At 34.9% G+C, this 21,521-nt stretch overlaps 1 protein-coding gene across 8 annotated transcripts in view; it reads left to right on the top strand.

Moving 5' to 3' along the window:
- Positions 1-21,521, top strand: part of TANC2 (tetratricopeptide repeat, ankyrin repeat and coiled-coil containing 2) — a 364,297-nt gene that overhangs the window by 42,241 nt on the left and 300,535 nt on the right. For all 8 annotated transcript variants that reach the window (XM_058703494.1, XM_058703493.1, XM_058703491.1 and 5 more), the window contains exon 2: positions 19,646-19,739. In XM_058703494.1, the coding sequence (XP_058559477.1) occupies positions 19,673-19,739 (67 nt within the window). In that variant the 5' untranslated portion in view covers positions 19,646-19,672. The remainder of the gene's footprint in view (positions 1-19,645; positions 19,740-21,521) is intronic.

The following is a 21,521-nucleotide window of genomic DNA, read 5'->3' as shown; positions in this document are numbered from 1 at the left end:
CTGGGGTGGATCAGTGTGGTATGCATGCCCATGCACAGGAGAGGTGGAAATGACTTCACCCAGCTCCCTAGTCTCTGGCACAGGAACTTCCTGCTCTCACTCCTTGATCAAGCACCCCTCCTTTGTCTCTGGCCTCTGTCCACTCCCCGCCGCTACCCTGTTCATGTCCAAGCTGTCTGCCTGCCAGGTGGCGCCTCCCTCAAGAGTTTTATCTCAGATGAGGTTGTGTTTTAGAACCCCACACTGTTCGTGAGATCAGTGCAGCAGCAGAGGTTCAGACATTATGGCAAACTGCAACACACAGCCAGTGCCGGGTTTCACCTCAGTCTGGTGTCTTTGTCCCAGTAGCAGCAAACGTGGCTGTTCTCTGGAGTCTGCTGGGACCTTTGCCAGTGGGGAGGTCATGTGGCCTCTACTTTCCAGGCAGGGAAACTGCTTCTCCCCTTGTGCCACAAGGACCCCTTAGACCCCTCTATCTGCCCCTGGGGATTTGCCCTACTTCCTCCCCAGAGCACTATCTAGAACTTCAGACTCTGTGCTCCACTGTTTATAGAATCCTGGTGGTATTGAAACCCTCTCCTGTCTTCCTGTCACTGGTTTTGGGGAACAGATTTCTTGTTTGTTTGGTCCCCTGTGAGTGTTTTCACTCATTCTCTCTTTCTCTCTAGCTACTTTTGGGAGAGTGTTTTCCTGTACTCTCCCGATGTATCACACTCTCCCCCTTTTCTCTCTTCTCTCTTTGCAAAAACAGCTCTCTACCCTCTGCGGCTTTTCTCTGCCCCATTTCACCTCTCTGCACCGGGTACCTGCTGGGTTCTATGGCTCAAGTTATGCAGATTGTTGTGTTAATTCTCAGATCAATTTCCTAGATGTGCAAAATGGTTTGGTGCTGATTTAGCTGTGTTTCAGGGATGAGACAAACTGAAGGTCTCCATGCTGTTGTGCCAAATTTCCTCCCTCTCCCTCATAGCTGCTTCTTTAATCAGCCCTTTTTATTTTGGTAAATTGCTGAAATCAAAACTGTTTATCATCTCCCTTTGGAAGGTGCTGGCTAAGATGTATAGGTGGTGGTCCCCTGGGTCCTCAAAGCTTCTGATTGTATAAAATTAGCAGACAGAGCATATATCAGGAGCTTGGTCAGATACTGCACCCCATTTAGTAACATGTATGTTATTATCTGAAATTGTAGTTGGTCAGTCTGATATGTTTTTTTCAGAACCACTGAACAGTTATCTTAATTCTGACCCTTTGCAGAGATAGGGTCAGATCCCACAGGTTAAGGGCTCAGTGCTATAAGATTGCCCCCTCCCTCCCACAGCCCACTTCAGATGCCTATTGCAAGTCTGGGTGTCAGGCTTGTGACCCTACTGGCTATAGATTGGAAGGTCCCGTGACCTCTTCCTTGTGTTCAGTTGATGTGCTAGAGTGGCTCGCAGAATTCAGAGAAACTTTTTACTAATGAGATTATCAGTTTTTTGTAAAAGGCTGTAACTGAGGAGCATCCAGATGGAAGACATGCATAGCGCAAGGTATGCAGGAAGGGGCACGGAGCTTCCATTTTGTCTATGTGCACCCCACTCCCCAAATCTCCATGTGTTCACCAACCTGGTGGAAGCTCTGTGAACCCCATCCTTCTGGGTTTTTATGGAGACTTCATTACATACACACAATAAATTAAATCTTTGGGCATTGGTGATTGATTCAAACTCCAGCCCTTCTCTGCCTCCTCCAAAGTCTGTGGGGTGAGTCTAAAAGTTCCAACTCTATCCAATCACATGTTTGGTTCTCTTGGCAACCAACCCTCATTATTACGTTACCCAGAGGCTTTCCAAAAGTCATCTTGTTAACACAAAAAATAACCTTACCACTCTCTTAGCAAAGTACTAGGGTTTTAGAAGCAGTGTGCCTAGAACAAGTCGAAGACTAAGTATATACAGTAAAACCTTGGATTATGAGTAACTTGTTCTGCGAGTGTTCCACAAGATGAGCAAGTATTTCTAATAATTTTTAACTTGAGAAATAAGTGATGTCTTGCAATATGAGTAGTATGTGATGTGATGCTGAACTCCCATGATCACAACTGAGGCAATGATTCTCTCTCTGGCTGTGGGATTGTGTGTGATAGTCAATGCAGTGTCGCATTTCTGCAAAATCTTCAAAAAGAGGCAAAAGCAAGTGTTGTTGGATAGGTTTCTTGTTAAAGTTGCACAAAAAGAAAAAGATTCCATTGAGCCAGTAGATAGCAGTGATTTCCTTTGTGATAGTGAAAGTCATCCTACATAATAACCCTCCTCTTTCTTGTCTCCCTCACACTAGCTACAAAGGTTGTCAAAGGTAAGTGCAGGTTAATTTATTTTCTTTATATTTTGTATTTTATTTATTATTTTGTATTATATTGCAGCATTGCAATCATTTTTATGTAAATATTTTTGGGCTGGGGCGCCTGGGTGGCGCAGTCGGTTAAGCGTCCGACTTCAGCCAGGTCACGATCTCGCGGTCCGTGAGTTCGAGCCCCGCGTCGGGCTCTGGGCTGATGGCTCAGAGCCTGGAGCCTGTTTCCGATTCTGTGTCTCCCTCTCTCTCTGCCCCTCCCCCGTTCATGCTCTGTCTCTCTCTGTCCCCAAAATAAATAAAAAACGTTGAAAAAAAATTAAAAAAAAAAATAAATATTTTTGGGCTGTGGAATGAATCATCTGAGTTTCCATTATTTCTTATAGGGAAATTTGCCTTGATATACAAGTGCTTTGGATTACAAATGTGTTTCTGGAACAAATTATGCTCACAAACCAAGGTTTTACTGTATTTCTTTTTATAAAATTATAGTTTCACAGTTGTTAGCAAATAGTTCATCAGTACTGGTCAGGCTTGGAGGGCCAGCATACTGCTGAAGTGTAGTAACTTCTACTTTCTTAACCCTAAGCTTCTTTCAGAAATCCTGGGCATTCCACAGGGAATCTTATGAGTCCCACTCCATTCAGATATTGTGAGTATTTGTTGAGTGAACCAGGTACAGCAAATAGACCAACTGAAAAATTGTTGTGGCTTATTCATCATAGCTTTTCTTAACTGAAACTTTCACTTGCTATCTCACCAGTCTCGGGGAAGATAGGAGATATTTGAAAGAATGCTGTGGGGTTGAGTCTAACGCATTGTGGATTCTGAGTATTTCCAATTTGGGGTTCAAAGATTATTTCTTGATCCTCTTTTCCAACAAATGGGAGAAGTTCTTGTGATGGATATGATTTATCAGAACATTGTATATTAGCAGGGTAACAGAAACTAGGTTACTGTTACCAGGGAGTCCTCTGAGTGTTTCTCACTTCCAGAAGATAAGGCTTAGAGGAATTTTTCACTGTGTTCATTATGGCTGTCAGCCCAGTAATGTATTTCTCTGAAACCATGTCTGTTTGTTTCACTAAAAATGGGTGTTTTTGTCAAGACGGGGGTACGGGTCGTTCAATTCTTGCAAATAGTTCAGTTTCAGAATGATATATTTATAAGGTAAACCAATCTTTATGTTGCTAATATCAATTGCCTCTTAGAGCAGAACTCTGGTGAATTATTATGCATTGATAATCTCTATATCCTGGGTTTGTATGGATCAGGGTCCTGGTGTGATGTGGGGTGTGTGTGTGTGTGTGTGTGTGTGTGTGTGTGTGTGTGTGTGTGATTTGCTAATTGCCCTGGGAGGGGATGGACTAGGGCAAGATGTCATTGCAATTCATTTTCTTAGTAATCTAGTTATTACTGTGTTAGTTTATGTCTTCATTCTGCAAATATTTATTGAGTACCTTTTATGTGTTGGACACAGAATGTGCAGAGATAAAAAATTGAATTTTTGCATTCATAGGCTAGTAGAGGGAACAGTTAAAAAAGCAATTATGATAGAATGTAAGTGTTTATTATATGAGAAGGACAAAGGAGGGATAGGTAACCAGAACTTGGCTGGGGTAGTCCTGGGAGTCTTCTGGGAGATGTCTGAGCTAAAATTTGAAGGATGAATAGGAGTTAGACAAGCTGAGATAGCAGTATGTTTGACTCTCTAATTTACATAAATGTCTTTATTTTTGTTAAATCTTAATAAAATAGTTATACAATTTTTGACTTTGAAGCCTCCTAAAATAATAGTGACCAATATTTAATGGGCTTTTACTATAAAAAATAATATATAATGGGCTTTTTCATAAGCCAGGCACTGTGCTAAGTTTTTACATGAATTATTTAATTTCACAGCCATCTGTAAGATGTAGAGAGTTTAAGTAACTTGCCCAATATAACATATCTAGGAAGTAGTAGGACAGCAAGTGTGTCCTTTTGATCATTGTGGTACAGTGCTGTGTTCATAAAAGCCATCTAGTATAGTTCTCTTCTTATGCTTGAATACCTTTATATCATATCCTGCCCGTGAACAAAGAGCATTCATTTAAAAAGCAGTGGAACATTTTTGAAAACTAAACATGTACTAGGCCCCCCAAAATCTCAAATTTTGCAAAGCAGAAATCTAAGAAACACATTCCTGACTACAAAAGGAAGAGCTAAAACAACAAAAAATTGAAATACTTGGGAAATTTTAAAACTCTGTCTTAAAATCCCTCCCTGCCACCTCCGCCCCAGCTTAAAAGATAATCAGCAGAATGATAGATTATATATAGAAGTGAACATCTGTGGGGAGTGTTGGAGGTGTGCAAGTGCTATTTGTAGAAAACTTTACAGTTTTAGAATGAAGCCCATAATGTATAAGTGAATTAAAGCCCACAACATATAAATGAATTAAACTCTGAACCTAAGAAACCGGATAAAAACAACAAAATAAAAAAGTAAAAGAAAGGAATTTAAAAACATGAAAGTAGAAGTCAATGAAGTAGAACTTTTAAAAATAGATTTAACAAATACACCAAAAATCTGTTTTTTTGATAGGAATGTTAGGTAACTCTCTGACCAAGGAAAAGGAGAAAATATTTATAAACAACATTAATCTCATGTCTTCACACTTCATATCACCATATCAACAAATCCTGTAAGTTATATCTTTAAAATATAGCGCTTCTAACCAGATAGCATGTCATTTCTGTCATCCTGGTGGTAGTCCTCATAATCTCCTGGGCTACTCAATCTAAGAGTTGGAGTGCCTGCAATCTATTCTTTATGGACCAGTATTTCATCAAAATTCTCTAGTGGTGTCCCATCATACTGAGGATAAAATTCAGTCTTTACCCAGATCTACAGTGCCCTTTAAAATCTGAACCCTAACTATCTCTGTGGCCTCATCTACCATTCCTTCTTATTCTTCTCCAGCCACATTGGACTTCATTGTTGTTCCTTGAACATTCCAAGCTCATTCCTGCCTCAGTATTTTTGTAATTGCTTTTTCTCTGGCCTCGATCTTCATATACATTCTGAAAGATTACCTCCTCATTTCATTCAGATCTCTGCAAATGTCATCCTCTCAGACAGACTTTCCCTGATCTTATTTGTGTAAGATAGCACCTTCTCTCACTCTTTAAATGTTGCCCTTCTTTATTTGTCTTCATAGCATTTTTCACTCCTTGAAATTAGGTCATGTATTCATTTGTTTACTTATTGTTTCTTTTCCCTTCTAAATTAGAGAGCAAAAATCTTGTCTGGCTTTTGTTTTAAAGCTTTATATTTCCAGGGTGCCTGGGTGGCTTAGATGGTTAAGCATCCAACTCTTGATTTTGTCTCAGGTCATGATCTCATGGTTTGTGAGGTTGAACCCTGTGTCGGGCTCTGTACTGGCAGCATGGAGCCTGCTTGGTATTCTCTCTCCCTCTCTCTGCCGCTTCCTCCCACTCTCAAAATACACTAAAATAAATGAAATAAAAATATAATAAAATAAAGAAGTAAAAAGTAAAGTAAAATAAAATAAAATAGAGCTTTGTATTTCTAATACCTAGAATATTGCCTGATATATAGTAGAAAATGATAATTCTTAGTTGAAGGAAGGAGAGAACAAGAGATTTAACTACATATATAATGAAGATTAAGAGCAGGAGGATATTGCATGTAACTTTTGGTTTAGATTGAAAAATTAGAAGAAATGATTTTTTGAAGAAAAATTTAAATTATGATATTTAAAAATAATTGGAAACCTATTTATGTGAAAAATATGGAATAGGTAAATCCATAGAAAGCAGATTAGTATTTATCAGGAGCTGGCTTCTGATTCTGGTATATTAAGTATATCAGGTATATTCGTATATATTAAGTATATCAAATATATATTAAGTATATCAAACTTTCCCCCTGCATTGCTGAATTGATTTTTCACAGTATCACCTCTTCCTCATACATATCTACTGTGGGTTTTGTGTGTATGTTTGTGTGTGCGTGTTACCTTTTAGATAAACCTTCCTTATGTCTCTTATCTCCCTTTTTATCTTTTAATTTCATGCTTTTTTAAAGAAAATGGTTGTTTTCTGTCCCTGTTTTATGAAGGCCATCTCTTACTGTATTGTCTTTTGGATTTGAATTAGATCCTTCGAAAGGGCATCCCTTTCCTTTGATTAGCTGGATCATAAACTCCATGAGAGAATGGACTGCTTTTTTATCATTAGCACCTAGGACAGTACCTGGTGCTTGGTAGCACGAAAATACATGTTTGCTGAATGAATGAGTGGGTACATGTTCCCTTTATTCTGAAGCATTTTAAGAAAATATGCTTCATATTGATTTACAATATTTTCTATGTTTATCACCAGATGTAGGGTATGGCTTGGTCTTGGTTTTGCCATCCATTTATTCATGATTTATTGAGCCTCTAGAATGTGCCAGTCAGTGTGTAAGTACAAGGATGGCAGTGAACATGACAAGCATGGTCTGTTGCCTCATAGGACACTCGTATGTTTAGTGTGGAAGTTGAACATTGTAATTTATTAGTGTTATAAAAGATCAGGAACAAGGTGTTTAAGTATTGGGAGTTATAATTGGCGGAGCTAATCTAGTCTGTGGCATGAGTGAAGGTATATTCTGACTGGTTAGAAAAGTTAGGTGAATTAGAAAGAATAAAAGATGAATAAACAACTTAGTGACAATGCTGATTTACTGGGCTAGAAAGTAGCAGCTACAATTAGAGGAGAGTGATATCCAGATAATAGGTGACAGAGTAATGGCAATCAATTAACTAGAAAGGGAGGTATTGAGAAAGGATTTTTATTTTTTAAAGTTGAGAGGATTTTTGAGCATAGGGAAATGCTGATGGAAGGAGCCATTAAAGGAAGAAGTTCAAAATACAGAAAAAGTAAAAATATAAAAGGTCCCAAGAAGAATGGAAGCGGGTGGAGTATAGAGCAAAGGTAGAGAATTTGAAAGTAATACATTTATCTATCTATTTTTATAGTGTTAGTGACAGAGTACATTTATTTTTATCCTGTTTAGATTGATAACACTTCCTTCTGGAAGGAATTTATATGATTTTCTTTAAAAAAATTTTTAATTCCAGTGTAGTTAACATACAGTATTAAATTAGTTTCAGATATACAATACAGTGATTCAGCAATTTTATACATTACTCAGTGCTCATCAAGATAAGTATACTCTCAATCCCCTTCACCTAATTAATATATTTATTTTAATAGGAGGAGAAGGTGTGTTAATTGGCTTAAATTTGTAGGTTTGTTGGTAGGTAGTTGAAGGAGTTCTTATGATTTTGAAGACATGTGTTTTTCTTTGTGTTAATGGGAGCCAAAACCATTGGCTGAGAGTGATGGAGAGAAATGAGAGGTCAAACAGTGTTGAGAAGGAATTGACTAGAGAAAAACAGTAAATTGCTAAACAGTGAAAAGGGTCAGTTGAAATTTGCAACTGTGGATTTGTAGTGTATCAGTCTAGTCTGATGACATGACTTTTCTCCAGTAGTGCTTAATGGCCTTAGCAGAGTAGAATCAGCTTGAATTTTGATTTTTGTCTGGTGTATGGAACCAGAGAACAAAGGGGCTAGGGAGTTTGGTCAGAGAGTGATTGAAATGATAGGTCCAGTATTCTCATTTGGTGAAAGGAAACGAAAGACCAGAGGAAATTGATGCCTAGAACTCAAAAGCCTTCATCTGTATCACCATATTTGTTGAAACCACTTCCTAAAATCTGGAGGAAAAAAGTTTTATGTATATTTTCCTGTGCTGTTGCATGCCACACTTCTATTTATGTGCCCATCTTTTTTTCTTTGGTGATCTAACTAGAAAACTTTAAGATTGTATCGGTTAATAGCAAGATCTGAGGCTAAGATTTAGATTTCTGTACACCTTGCACATCCATGGCACACCCCAATGCTGTTGTTTTTTGTGATATGTTATGAGACTCAGGTGTCTTGTGAACTCTATAGCTATGGTATAAATTTTTAATCAGCGTGTGAGGTTTATTTTTGTCACAACTATGTATTATTAGTTGAATGTCTTTTGGTTTGACTATAGAGCTGAGTTAAATGATGTGGAATAACTTGATGTAAGAAGTATAGAATTACTTTAAACTGGTGCCTCCCCTCAAAAAAAAAAAACTCAACTGTTTTTCCTGAGAACTGAGAACTTTTGCTTTTACATATAAAAAGATAGATCTATAGAGTAGTATAGTAAACAGTTCTTAAATAAGAAGAAACTTGGACAGGTACATTATTAGTGTGACAGCTGCAGGCTTTTATAGGTGTTTGAGACATTGTTATGTGGTAATAATAACTATGTTATAGATGTTTGTTGCTATTGTGATTGTATTCATTTCCTGTTGTTCTTGTAACAAATTACCATAAATTTAGTAGTTTAAAACAACACTATTATATTTTTTACAGTTCTGGAGATCAGAAGGTTGAAATGGGTTGTATATGGGCTAAAAACAAGGTTTTAGCATAGTTGTAGTCCTTCTGGAGGCATTAGGAGAGAATCTGTTCCTTGCCTTTTCCACTGTCTGGAAGCCACCTGAATTTCTGGGCTTATGGCCACATCACTTTGACCTTTCTTCTGTCATTACATCTTCTGAGATTGTTCTGCAGTTTTTTCCTGTTATAAGGACTCTTGTGATTACATTAGGCTTATCTAGATAAAATCTAGGATAATCTCCCTTTCTTAAATTTTTTAACTTAATCACATCTACAAAGTCCCTTTTGTTATGTAAATCCTAGAGGTTAGAATATGGATGCCTTTGGGAGAGGGCCTTTATTTTATTGACTTTGTCCTTTTTCAAGATTGTTTTGTCTATTCTGGATCCCTTGTATTTCTGTATGAATTCTAGAATTGACTTCTCTATTTCTGCAAAGAAGGTAGCTGGGATTTTGTTAGGTGTATTGCACTGAATCTATAGATCAATTTGAAGAATATTGCCATCTCAACAACATTAAGCTTTCCAATTCATGAACATGGGTGTCTTTCCATTTAATTAGGTCTTTTTACAGTTTTCTCAATGATGCTTTGTAGTTTTCAGCATACATGTCTTGTGCTTTTTTGCTCATTTTATTCCTAAATTTTTAAAAATTCCATTTTCCATTGCTCTTGTAAATGGAATTGTTTTCTTGATTTCATTTTTGGATTTTCATTGCTAGTGTATAGAAATACAGTTGATTTTTGTGTGCTGCAGCTTTGCTGAATTCTCTTATTGCTCTGATGGGTTTTTTGGTGGATTCTTGAGAATTTTCAGTATATAAGGTCATGTTATCTGTGAATATAGATAGATTACTTCTTCCTTCCCAATTTGGATACTTTCGTTTCTTTTTCTTAATTGCCCTGGCTAGAACTTTTGTAACAATGTTGAATGGAAGTGATGATAGCAGGCACCCTCGTCTTATTCTTAATCTTGGGGGGAAGTAATGTCTTTCAGCATTAAGTAGGATATTAGCTGTAGGTTTCTCATAGATGCCCTTTATCAGATTGAGGAAATTTCCTTCTAAGTGTGTTTAGTGTTTTTGTCATAGAAGGGTATAGGCTTTTGTCAAATGCTTTTTTTGTTGTTGTTGAGGTGATTATTAGAGTTTTGTCCCTTATTAGTATGGTGTATTACATTGATTGATTTTTCATATATTGATGGTTCATTTCTGTGAATGACCTTGCATTTCTAGGATTCACTCATTGATTATTGAATGTGAGAAAATTCATCTGTCATAAGGTTATCTGAAGACTCATAGGCTGAGATTTTTTACATGATCAATTTCACCTTCATCAGAGTTGAGAGTGCTGTTTTCTCTCTTTTTGTATTCATCTTCTCATCTAATACTTGTAAAACGTCTTCCTTTGACAGTATTCTTCTCTGACATTTTGGGCAGAAAATGAAAATTCCTGTATTCTCAAATGTGTTCTCTGAGGGCTTAAAAAAAAACAAAAACAAAAAACAGTGGCTAGAAAGCTGGTGTCTCCAAACTTGTGTCTTGAAAGTTGATGCAACACTTTAAGGCAAAGTGATAAGAAAAGCAAAGGAGGATATAATAGTGATAATTTATTTCATTGTTGAATCATTCTTTTAGAAAATTCCAGATGTTTCTATTTCCTTCTTTTTTTCCCCCTGTTTTTTGTAGTGAACAATACTGTGTAATAATAAAGCAATTTATCCACTGAATACCTTTTCTAAATCCTATTATCTCATCTGGGTTGTTTCCCAGGCATTGTTTCCTAGGCAGTGCACCTCAGGGTCTCAGATGGTATTTGTAGCTATAGTTGGGTAGGAATGGCAAACTGAGGACATATTGATCCTTGGTCTGTGATATAAAGATCCAGAATCTGGGATGAATTGAGAACTCATCAATTGTAAATCCATCTGGACAGATTACTTATGCTAAAATAATTGCTTGAGTTGAAATTTAGAAGTTAGGCAGCTTAGCTTAATGGGGAGGAAGGTTCGGAAGGGTGTAAGGAATAATGCTATCTTTTAGATATTTTAAAAATAATGTATTTTTAAAATTCAAGTATGTGTGTTAATTTTTAGTATGTTTCATTAAAACCATGTATTATAAAATATTACCACTTTTTTTCAACGTTTCCATCACATCTACATCATTAACCACTGCATCCTTTCATACAATATTTAAAAATTTCTTTGAAGTTTTGTAAATGTGTGATTGTGTATGTTTTGTTCCCTTACAGAAATTTCTCTGAAGGGAAGCTCTAGGTTGATACATGCTGGAAAATGGGTAACATTTACTTTAAACATATATAATTTACTTTTTTGTAGTTATACCAACAGGTTGTTTTCAAGGGGACTCTGAAGGCACTATCCAAATTAGCATTGTGGAGAAAATCATAAAAGGAGGTTTTGTTGGTTGTCTGGGTAAGGAAAGATAATACTCATTAATCCATCATGTGGATCACTATGCATTCTTGTTTTTGTAGAGTTCTACAGATAATGTCTTACTTTATTACCTTTCCTTACTTTTTATTTTCTTACTATTTGAAACATTTTCTTCAGATCCCATGGAACTTTAAAAGCACTTGAATGGTGTAGTTTATCCACTAGGCATAGTTCTAATGTCAAGAAACTTGTTTCTAGAATTGGAAAACAAAAATATAAGAATAAGCCAATCCATCACAAAACCAAAAATGAGAATAAAAATAATACCAAGCACTCAAAATGGAAAAGGATATAGAAAAAGATTTTTTTAAGAAAGCTGGCTTATACTGAAAGATACCCTCTGTGGAAAAGCTAATGGGAATACCATAATTATTTAGCCTGAGTAGTGCAGAAGTGCTTAATAGTTAATTTGATTTTGTTATTATTACATAAACATTTTTATGAATAAAATAGTGCAAGACTATATTGAGTAATAGGTTGAGTCTCCAGCCTTGGTGGACCATTTAGAAAATAGTCAATACTTTTCTTGAATGGTTTAGATCAGGTGTCATAAGCATAAAATGCTTAGGGGCCATGCAGATGACATAATGTTTGAATCAGTTAAGTTTAAGACAATTAGAAATGACTGGGGGGATGTGAATGGCTTCTTTGGTATCTTACTGCCAGAGACTTTTACTTGCCAGGAATTTATTTGATGATTTCTCCTGAGAGAGTTACCATTTTTAAATTTGGATATATAATTTGGAAAAGTAAGATGAAATTTAGCCATATATTACTGTCATAAATCCAATTAGATGAAATTGCCATTTCCCACTTAGCTTCAATTTTGTGGAGTTTCTATATTAATATTTTATTACAATAAATTTTCTGGTGATGTGTTATCTTGAATAAGAAAGTCATTTTATCAAAGTGTAACTATGAGATGGCTAATTAGTTTTAAATAAGTATTTTATGTTTCATTTTATTCTTTATACATTTCAGTCAACTTTTATAAAATATTTTAGGACTAGCAAAGAAAAAAATCTCTACACTTCAAAAAGTGATCATTGTAATTATTTTATTGCATACATCATCGTTTTTTACTTAAGTTAACCTTAGAATATTATCTTGGCTTATTTTTAGACATGAGATTTTTATTTATGTTTGGCCCCTGGTCTAGTAAATTTTAAATAATGGTTTAGTCACATAATCTGTGCTGTTAATTTTTTTTCATTTTGAGACTTTGAAGAACTGTACATATATATTCAAAGTTATACGTATATAGCTATATAACTTCTGAGTTAGGCAGAAGTTTGAAGTATGACTAGAATTTTCTTGTCTGTTTCTCATATAAATATTTGAACTTGCCTAGAGAATTTCTCTGTTTCCCTGGTGCTTAATCATCCTAGGTAGTGCCCATTGTTATCGTTAATTCATAACCTGTTCTTGTCTATTGAAATTTACTTGTATTGTGTCCCCTTACCTCTTTAACAGGTTAGTAATCTGATGAATCCAGTTCTTTGCTCAATTATTCATTCATTTATTTACTCATATTCAAGAAGTGTTGAGAGCCTCCCATGAGCTAGGCATTGAGGATAAAAAGAGTTAAGACCAGGTTTCCCTTATAAGGGATTTGATTTGGACAGTGATATACAAACTGTATATTATATACAATATAATTGATTAATTCAATCAATATTTATTTGGCATCCACTGTTTACCAGGCACTATTCTCCAGTTCTGGGTTTGCAGCAATGAAACAGGCAATTTTCATGTCTTCATGGAGCTTATATTCTAGTGGGGGGACAAACAGGTTTATCATTTACAGATGAGTATTTGAAGAAAAATCAAGCGTAGGAAGAGTTGGGTGAGAGCTTTGGAGCATAAGTCATACCACAAAGTTGTCCCCCTTTGAGTTAAAGGAGATGGTCTTTTGTACCTCTGTATTAAAAAGTCATTGGTGGCTCTAGTTAGCCTAGATCATTCTCTGAAGGTGGGAACAGCTCTGAGCCATTAATTAACACCTGAGGAATGTGTACTCTGATCCTGTTACAGGGATCTGGGTAGGATGTCATAGAGTCTACTAAAGCAGGGTATCTTTTCTTTTCCTCCTCAGTGTGTTTTGTTGTAATTTTTCTTGGTACATTTGCAAAGACTAAAGCCAACCTGTAACAGTATGTTTCTTTCTTTCTTTTTTTTTTTGTTAACTCACTAGATTAAGGTAAAATGAGTTAAAAGGGATTATTTCAAAAACCAGAGTCAAATGGAATAATACTTGAGGCTTTTAATTAGGATCACTAGATTTAGAACTTTCATAGTTTCAGTTAATGTTTTAAATAGATTGTGTCCCTTGTATAAGAATAGGCACTGAAGAGGAGGACCAAAAGCATGGGTTCAAATATGGTCTTAAGCTTATATTAGCTGTATAACTGTAAGCATGCTATTTTACTTTCCTTTATCTCAAATTTTTTCTTTAAAACAAAGCAAATACCACCCATCTTGAGGTTTCGTTGAGGACTAAAAGAGATCATACATATAGAATATTTTACATATTTTGTTGATGTTTGTATATTCATAGAAAATCTTATACATAAGAAAATAGTTTTTCATTCTCTTTCAAGAAAATAAAAATTGAGGGGTGCCTGGGCGGCTCAGTCTGTTAAGACTCTTACTTTGGCTCAGACCATGATCTCACGGTTTCTGGGCTCAAGCCCCGCATCCAGCTGTCTGCTGTCAGCATGGAGCCTGCTTCAGATCCTCTGCCTCTCCTTCTCTCTCCCTCCCCTGCTTATGCACTCTCTCTCTCTCTGTCTCTCAAAAATAAGTAAACTTAATCTGATGTGAACATTTACTGAATCTTGACAGATGCATACATCTGTGTATTCCAAACTCCTTCAAGATACAGAATTTACCATTATCTTGGAAAGTTTCCTTGTGCCTTTTCTCAGTTAATCCTCACATCTACATGCAAGAGACAATCATTACTCTTGATTTTTTTCTACCATTAATTACTACATACACTTTCATGTAAGAGTCTTTTATTCAGCATATTATATTTTAAGATTTGTCTGTGTTGTTGAACATATGAATATATGAATTATTGCTGAGTAGTATCCCACTGTATGAAAATCCCACAGTTTATCCATTTTCCTACTGATGGACACCTGGGCTACTTTTTGGCTGTTATGAATAAAGCTGCTATGAAAATTGTCAATACTAATCTTTTTATGCACATGTTGTAATTCCTCCTGGATTATATAATGGGTGGAGTCATAGGTATATGCTTAGTTTTATAATAAACTGCTAGACTTCTGTCCAAAGCAGTTATACTCTTACACTAAAACAATATATTAAGAGTTTCAGTTGCTTTTCATCCTGGTCAATATTTGATATTGTCAGTCTTTGAAAAGTTTGCTCTTCTAGTGAAGCATAGTGTTGGCTCTTTGTAATTTGTATTTCTGCAGTGACAAATTGTGTTATCTCTTTCAATATGTGTGTTGGCCATTCATATATCTTCTTTATAAAAGTGTCTATTCAGATCTTTCACCCATTTAAAAATTTGACTGTCTCTTTACTGAGTTGTAGTTGTTCCTTATCTTGGATATCAGTTCTATGTTAGATATGTGTTTTGTGAATAATTTCTCCCAGTTTGTGACTTGCTTATTCGTTTTGGTGATGTTAATTTTTTATAAGTACATGTTTTTAAAAAATTTAATAAAGCCCAAATATATCATGTTTTTCTTTTATGGTTATTACTTTGTGTGTACTAAGAATCCTTTGCCTATCTCTAAATTATGAAGATACTCTTCAGTGTTTTCTTCTAAAAACTTTATGATTTTAACGTTTATGTGATGTTTAATGCTTGATTTATTTTGAATTAACTTTCATGTATAGTGTAAAGCACAGATCAAGGTTAATTTTTTTAAAGTGAATATCTATTTGTTCCACCACCACTTGTTGAAAAGACTTTCCTTTACTCATTAATAACTTGGTAAAAAAAAATGACCATCTAAGTGTGGGTCTTTTTCTGGGCTACCTATTTAGTACTATTGATCTGCTTGATGATACTTATGAGAGTACCATACAGTCATGATTTCTGGAGCTATAGAGTAAGTCTTGAACTCAGGTCGTATAAACGCTGTAGCATTTTTTGTTAGTTTCCAAGATTGCTTTGGATATTGTAGGCTCTTTTGTATGCATTTTATGCATTTTATATGCATTTTAGAATGAACTTCTCAATTTCTCCAAAAAATGACTGCTGGAATTTAAGATTGTTGTCTCTTTAGAACATTATAGGGAGAATCAATATTTTGACAACAGTGAACTTTCCACTCTATGAACATGGTATATCTCTACATGTTTAAATATTCTTTAAATTTTCTTTTTAAGTAACCTTTGTAATTTTCCATGTCTTCAATTAAGGATTTTTGTTCATAAGATATGTGGTCTGTAATTTTCTTTTCTTGTAGTTTCTGTTAGGTTTTGGGATTAAGAGCATGGTGCCCTCATAAAATATGTTTGGAAGTATTCTGTTTTCTTAAGGAAATTTTATAAGATTGGTATTGTTTGTTCCTTAAATGTTTGGTAGATCTATATAGTAATCTGGCCCTGTAGTTTTCTTTGTGGGAGGAGTTTTGATAAGTTCAATTTCTTTAATAGAGATAGGCCTGCTTCAAATTTTCTGCTCAATTTTGTGTCAGTTTTGGTAAGTTGTATTTTTCAAAGAATTTGTTTTAAATAAAATGTTAAATTTGTTGTAAAGTTGTTATATTATGTTCCTATTTAAAAAAAGCCTTTAAGGGACGCCTACGTGGCTCAGTCAGTTGAGCATCTGGCTCTTGATTTTGGCTCAGGTCATGGGATTAAGCCCTGTGTCGGGTTCTGTGCTGAGCATGGAGCCTGCTTAAGATTCTCTCTCTCCTTTTGCCCCTCTCCCCTGCTCACGTGCCGTCTCTCTCTCTCTCTCTCTCTCTCTTTCTCTCTCTCTCTCTCTTAAATGGAAAAAAAAAGGTCTTTAATATCTGGGGCACCTGGCTGGCTCAGTTAGAAGAGCATGTGACTCTTGATCTCAGGGTTGTGAGTTTGAGCCCCATATTGGCTATAGAGATTACCAAAAAAATAAACTTAAAAAATAAAAATAAAAAAGACTTGAATAACTAAAATGATGCCCCTTATTTCCTTTCTGATGTTTGTAATTTCCCTGTTATTTTTTGGTCAGCCTTGTTAGGGGTTTATTAATTTTACTCCTTTTTAGAAATCCAGTGTTTGGCTCATTGATTTGATCTTTTTTGGACTTGTTTTCTGTATCATCCATGTCTACTCTTTACTCTTTCTTTCCTTCTACTTTCTTTGATTTGCTGTTTGTTTTTGAACTTTTGAGATAGAAGCTTAGATATTGATTTTCATTTGTCTCTTCTAATACGTGCATTCTTCTTTACATTTATTTACAAGTATTGTTTTAGTTTCATTTTCTATGTTTCCATAGTTTATATTTTCATTATAATTTATTGTAAATATTTTAAAATTTCCATGATGATTTATATACTTTTATTTTTTTGACTCATGGGTAATTTAGAAGTATGTCACTTAATTTTCAAGCAGTAGGGAGTTTCTCAATTTTTGAAAATTGTTCACTTCTAGCTTAATTGCCTTGTAGTCAGAGAATATACTCTCAGAGACTTCAGTCCTTTGAAATTTAATGAGATTTGCTTTATGATTCAACATATGGTCCATTTTGGTATGTGTACTGTGTACAGTCTATATTCTGTTTTTATTTGGAAGAATGTACTATGTATATTAAGTCTGGTTGGTCACATAGTTCAAATCTTCTGTATCTTGGTAAAAATTTTTTTTCACCTGCTTAATCTTGTAGTGATTAACAAAGGTGTGTTAATCTCCCACATGATTATGGATTTGTCTGTATCATCTATTAGTCTTGTTTTTTGAACTTTTTTTTTTTTGCTTTGTATGTATTAAAGCTTTGTTATTGGGCCCATTCATACATAGAAGTATAATATCTTTTTGTTGGTATGACTTTTTAATTATTAAGAAATGTCTTTTTTTTTTTTTCTTTTAGTAGTGCTTATTGCCTTAAGTTGACTTTATCTGATATTGGCTTAGCTATGACAGTTTCCTTTTTATTGTTTTTTTGGATAGTACACTTTTCCCCCATCATCTTATATTTAATCTTTCTGTGACCGTAAATAGTCTTATAGTAGAGGGAATATTTAACATAATAACTATAATTTGAGTTTAAAGTTACTATCTTACTATTTGTGTTTTAATGATGTGCACTGTGCCTTTTCTCTTCTTCTTTGGTTCAATGAAATATTTTAATTATTCTTTTTCTCACCTCAATTAGCTTTTTTAATGGCTATCCTAGCAATTACTACATGAATTTTGAGTTATTGCAGTATGGTGTAGGTTATTACCTCTGCCACTTCCTGCATAATGCAGATATCTTAGAAACTTTGACTCCCATTTACTCCAGTTCTGACTTTTTAAAATTGTTTTCATGCATTTTAAAATTTTAAACTTAACAAGATAGTAATATAATTATTTTTATGTCATTGTTCATGGTCATTGTTCATGTTTCCCAATATTTACCTTCTTTACAGCTCTTACTTTTTGCATTTGTTTTTTTTTCCCTAGTATTATTTTCCTTCTGTTGGAAGAATTTGTTTTTAGTATTTCTTTTACTGATAAATTTTTACTTATTTTTCTGAAATCACTTTTATTTCATTTTCATTTTTCAAACATTTTTTAAACTGTGAATAGATTTCTTAATTGGCACCTATTTTCTTTCAGAATTTTTTTTAAAGTTTATTTATTTATTTTGAGAGAGAGAGAGAGTGTGTGCGTTTGCGTGTGTGTGTGTGTGTGTGTGTGTGTGTATGTGTGTGTGAGCAGGTGAGGGGCAGAGAGAGAGAGAGGGAGAATCCCAAGCAGGCTCTGCACTGTCAGCACAGAGCTCATTGTGGGGTTAGGACTCATGAAACTGTGAGTTCATGACCTGAGCTGAAATCAAGAGCCGGATGCTCAGTCGACTGAGCCAGCCAAGCACCCCTTTCAGAATTTTAAGAAGTCATTCCATTGTCTTCTGCCATTCATAATTTCTGTCTAAAGTTATTTTTCAGTCTGATTGTTGCTTGCTATTTATTTCTTTTTAAAGTTTATTTATTTTGAGAGAGAGAGTACAAGCAGGGAAGGGACAGAGGAAAAAGGAGAGAGAGAATCCCAAGCAGGCTCAGCGCTTTCAGCACAGAATCTGACGAGGGTCTCAATGTCATGAACCATGAGATCATGACCTGAGCTGAAATCAAGAGTCATTGTGCTTAACCAACTGAATCTCCCAGGCGCCGTGATTGTTGCTTATTTAAATCTGTTTTTTCCTCTAGGTCTTTAAAGATGTGACTTTATATCTTTCACTAATGTTAGAAAGTTCTTGGTTGTTATCATTTCAGATATTGCTTCTGGCTTATATTCTCTCTCTCTTCGTCTGGGAGTTCAGTCATGTGTGTGGTAGAAGCTTTCAGTGGATTCCATAGGCCTGTTTTTCTCTCTTTTACATTTTTCAACTTTTATTTCTCACTGCTTTGGTTTGGATATTTTTTGGGAACATCTGTTTTAGTTCAAGTTTATTCTGTTCAATCTGCTAGAGGCACCAAGCACTAACAACACTTTGGAAATTTTACTATGAGGAGTAAGGATATAGGAGCAGTAATTGGACCATGTGGGAATAAAGAGAGGGACTTACTTTTCGTTTTTGGTTAGACATATTAACATGTTTATGTTATGATTGAAATGATTCAGAGAGAAAAAAGTTAACTCTGTGTGGGAAAGAAAAGGAAGATGATTTTTGGCTAAAAGTCTCTGAGGAGGTGAGAGAGGACATAATCCAAAGCACAACTGGGAGAACTTTGCTTTGATAGAAGTGGGACATAAAGAGAATAGGCACTGATTTATTAGTGGTCTTTGAGGTGGAATTCTGGCTTGTGATGGAAAATATGCACTGTTGTAAGTTTCTAGACTCTTAAACTTTGGGAGTGTGTGTGTTGGGCATATGGGAAAATTGTCCAAGAAATAGAGAGTTAGTGAAAGAGTAGACTGTATTGAGAGCTACTTAATACTTTCTTCTACTTCTGTGTGCCCTCAGCGATAGCTACCTTTATCTTTTATGGTACTCAAAGTACTACAGTGTACTTTTAAGGAAATACTTAAATGTTTAGTTAAGTTAAATTAATTAAATGTTTTTCTCATACCATTAAAATTTTTGTACTATATATTTGAACATAGTTAATTCCTTAAAGTGCATTTAAAATTAATTATTAATAGTATTTTGAATAGGAAAATCCAGGTTTCTAACATTTTCCCATATTATCTTTTACAGTTCTGTGAGTACTAGAATAGCACAACCATGTTTCGGAATAGTCTCAAGATGCTTCTTACTGGAGGGAAATCAAGTCGTAAAAACAGATCAAGTGGTAAGTGACTATGCTACATTTATTCTGTGTGCTATTTTAGAAAGGGAAGTTCTTTTAGGGATCTGAATTGATGCTACAACTTTATATATTTATTAAGTGGTTAATTTTTAAAAAAAGGAGGTTTACATTTCTCTAGGCTGCCATACTCTTTTTTTTTTTTTTTTAATTTATTTATTTATTTTGAGAGAGTGTGAACAGGGGACAGGCAGAGAGGGAGGGAGAGAGAGAATCTCGCGCAGGCTCCGCACTGTCAACATGGAGCCCAGTGCAGGGCTCAAACTCACTAACTGCGAGATCATGACCTGAGCTGAAATTAAGAGACAGATGCTTAACTCAGTTACCCAGGTGCCCCAAGGCTGCCATGCCATACTCTTAATATAAGACGTAGGAACACTTAAATATTTACCAGGAACAGTCAGATAAAGGAGTTTGTGGATGAAACATATTTATTTCTGATATATGAGGGAGTAAAGCTTCTGTGTACTACTTATTAAAAACTTTCTAGACATAAATTTATTTTTTGAATTAACATAGGAAATTATTTCATTCTTAGGCACCCTTTGGGGAATGAGACTGTAGAAATAGGAACTGCCCTCAAAGGGTTGTACAGAAAGTGAAATATAAACTTAGATTTTTACAGTCATTAAAATAAAGTTTATGAAGTTTGTTTTAAGAATAAGGAGATAATTCTTAAGCTTTTAAGGTAAAAAACATAAACTTGTATGTATACTTTTTTTGGAGAAATGTTGATAAGAAATGTAGTAAATGTTTTCTGTTAATGGGTTGTAGATACTTATTGTTTCAATCTTCTGATTTTCTAATTTTTCTGCATTTTACAAATTTACATTGGCGGTATATTCATTATTATTCACTTAAAAATGCTTTTAAACTCTCATTGTGATTTCTTCTTGACCCATAGGTATTTAAAGTGTAATTGTTAATTTCTAAACAGTTGGTGCTTTCCTGTTTTCTTCTTCTTATTAACTTAGGTTCCGTGATAACAGTATAGTTAAGTTCTCTTATATTATTATTTTATTTTTTTGATTAAAAAATTTTTTTTACTGTTTATTTATTTTTGAGAGAGAAAGACAGAGTGTGAACAGGGGAGGGCCAGAGAGAGAGGGAGACACAGAATCCGAAGCAAGCTCCAGGCTCTCAGCTATCAGCACAGAGCCCAATGCAGGACTCGAACTCACTGATGCAGGGCTTGAACTCAGCAACCTTTGAGATCATGACCTGAACCAAAGTCGGATGTTTAACGGACAGAGACAGTCCAGGTGCCCCTATTTTTTTGATATTTTTTGAGATTTGCCTTACAGCTCAGCTTATGGTCAATTTTTGGTGAATGTTCTAGATGCATCTGAAAATAATATGGATTCTACAGTTATTGGGTCTAGTGTGGGTCAGTTTTGTTAATGGTGGTACTCAAATATTTTATACCCTTATTTATTTTAAAGAAAGTATTTACTGAGAAAGATGTGATTAAATCTCACACTATGATTGTGGAATTTTCTCCCGTTTCTCCTGGTTCCTGACAATTTTTGCTTTATATATTTGGAACCTATCTTATTAGACACACTGAAATTTAGAATGGCTGTATATTCCTAGTGAATCTCTTTTACCATAATTAAATGTCCTCTTTATTTCTAATAATGTCTTTTGCTTGAAAGTTGACTTTATCTAATATTACTGTAGCTATCCTACCTTTCTCTTGATTACAGTGCTTGCAGAGTATAATTTGTTTTATTCTTTTACTTTCAGCATTTCTGTATGGTTTTACTG

Source organism: Neofelis nebulosa, chromosome 16 (genome assembly GCF_028018385.1).
Source record: "Neofelis nebulosa isolate mNeoNeb1 chromosome 16, mNeoNeb1.pri, whole genome shotgun sequence".
Taxonomy (NCBI): domain Eukaryota; kingdom Metazoa; phylum Chordata; class Mammalia; order Carnivora; family Felidae; genus Neofelis; species Neofelis nebulosa.
This window is presented reverse-complemented; position numbering and strand designations above follow the sequence as displayed.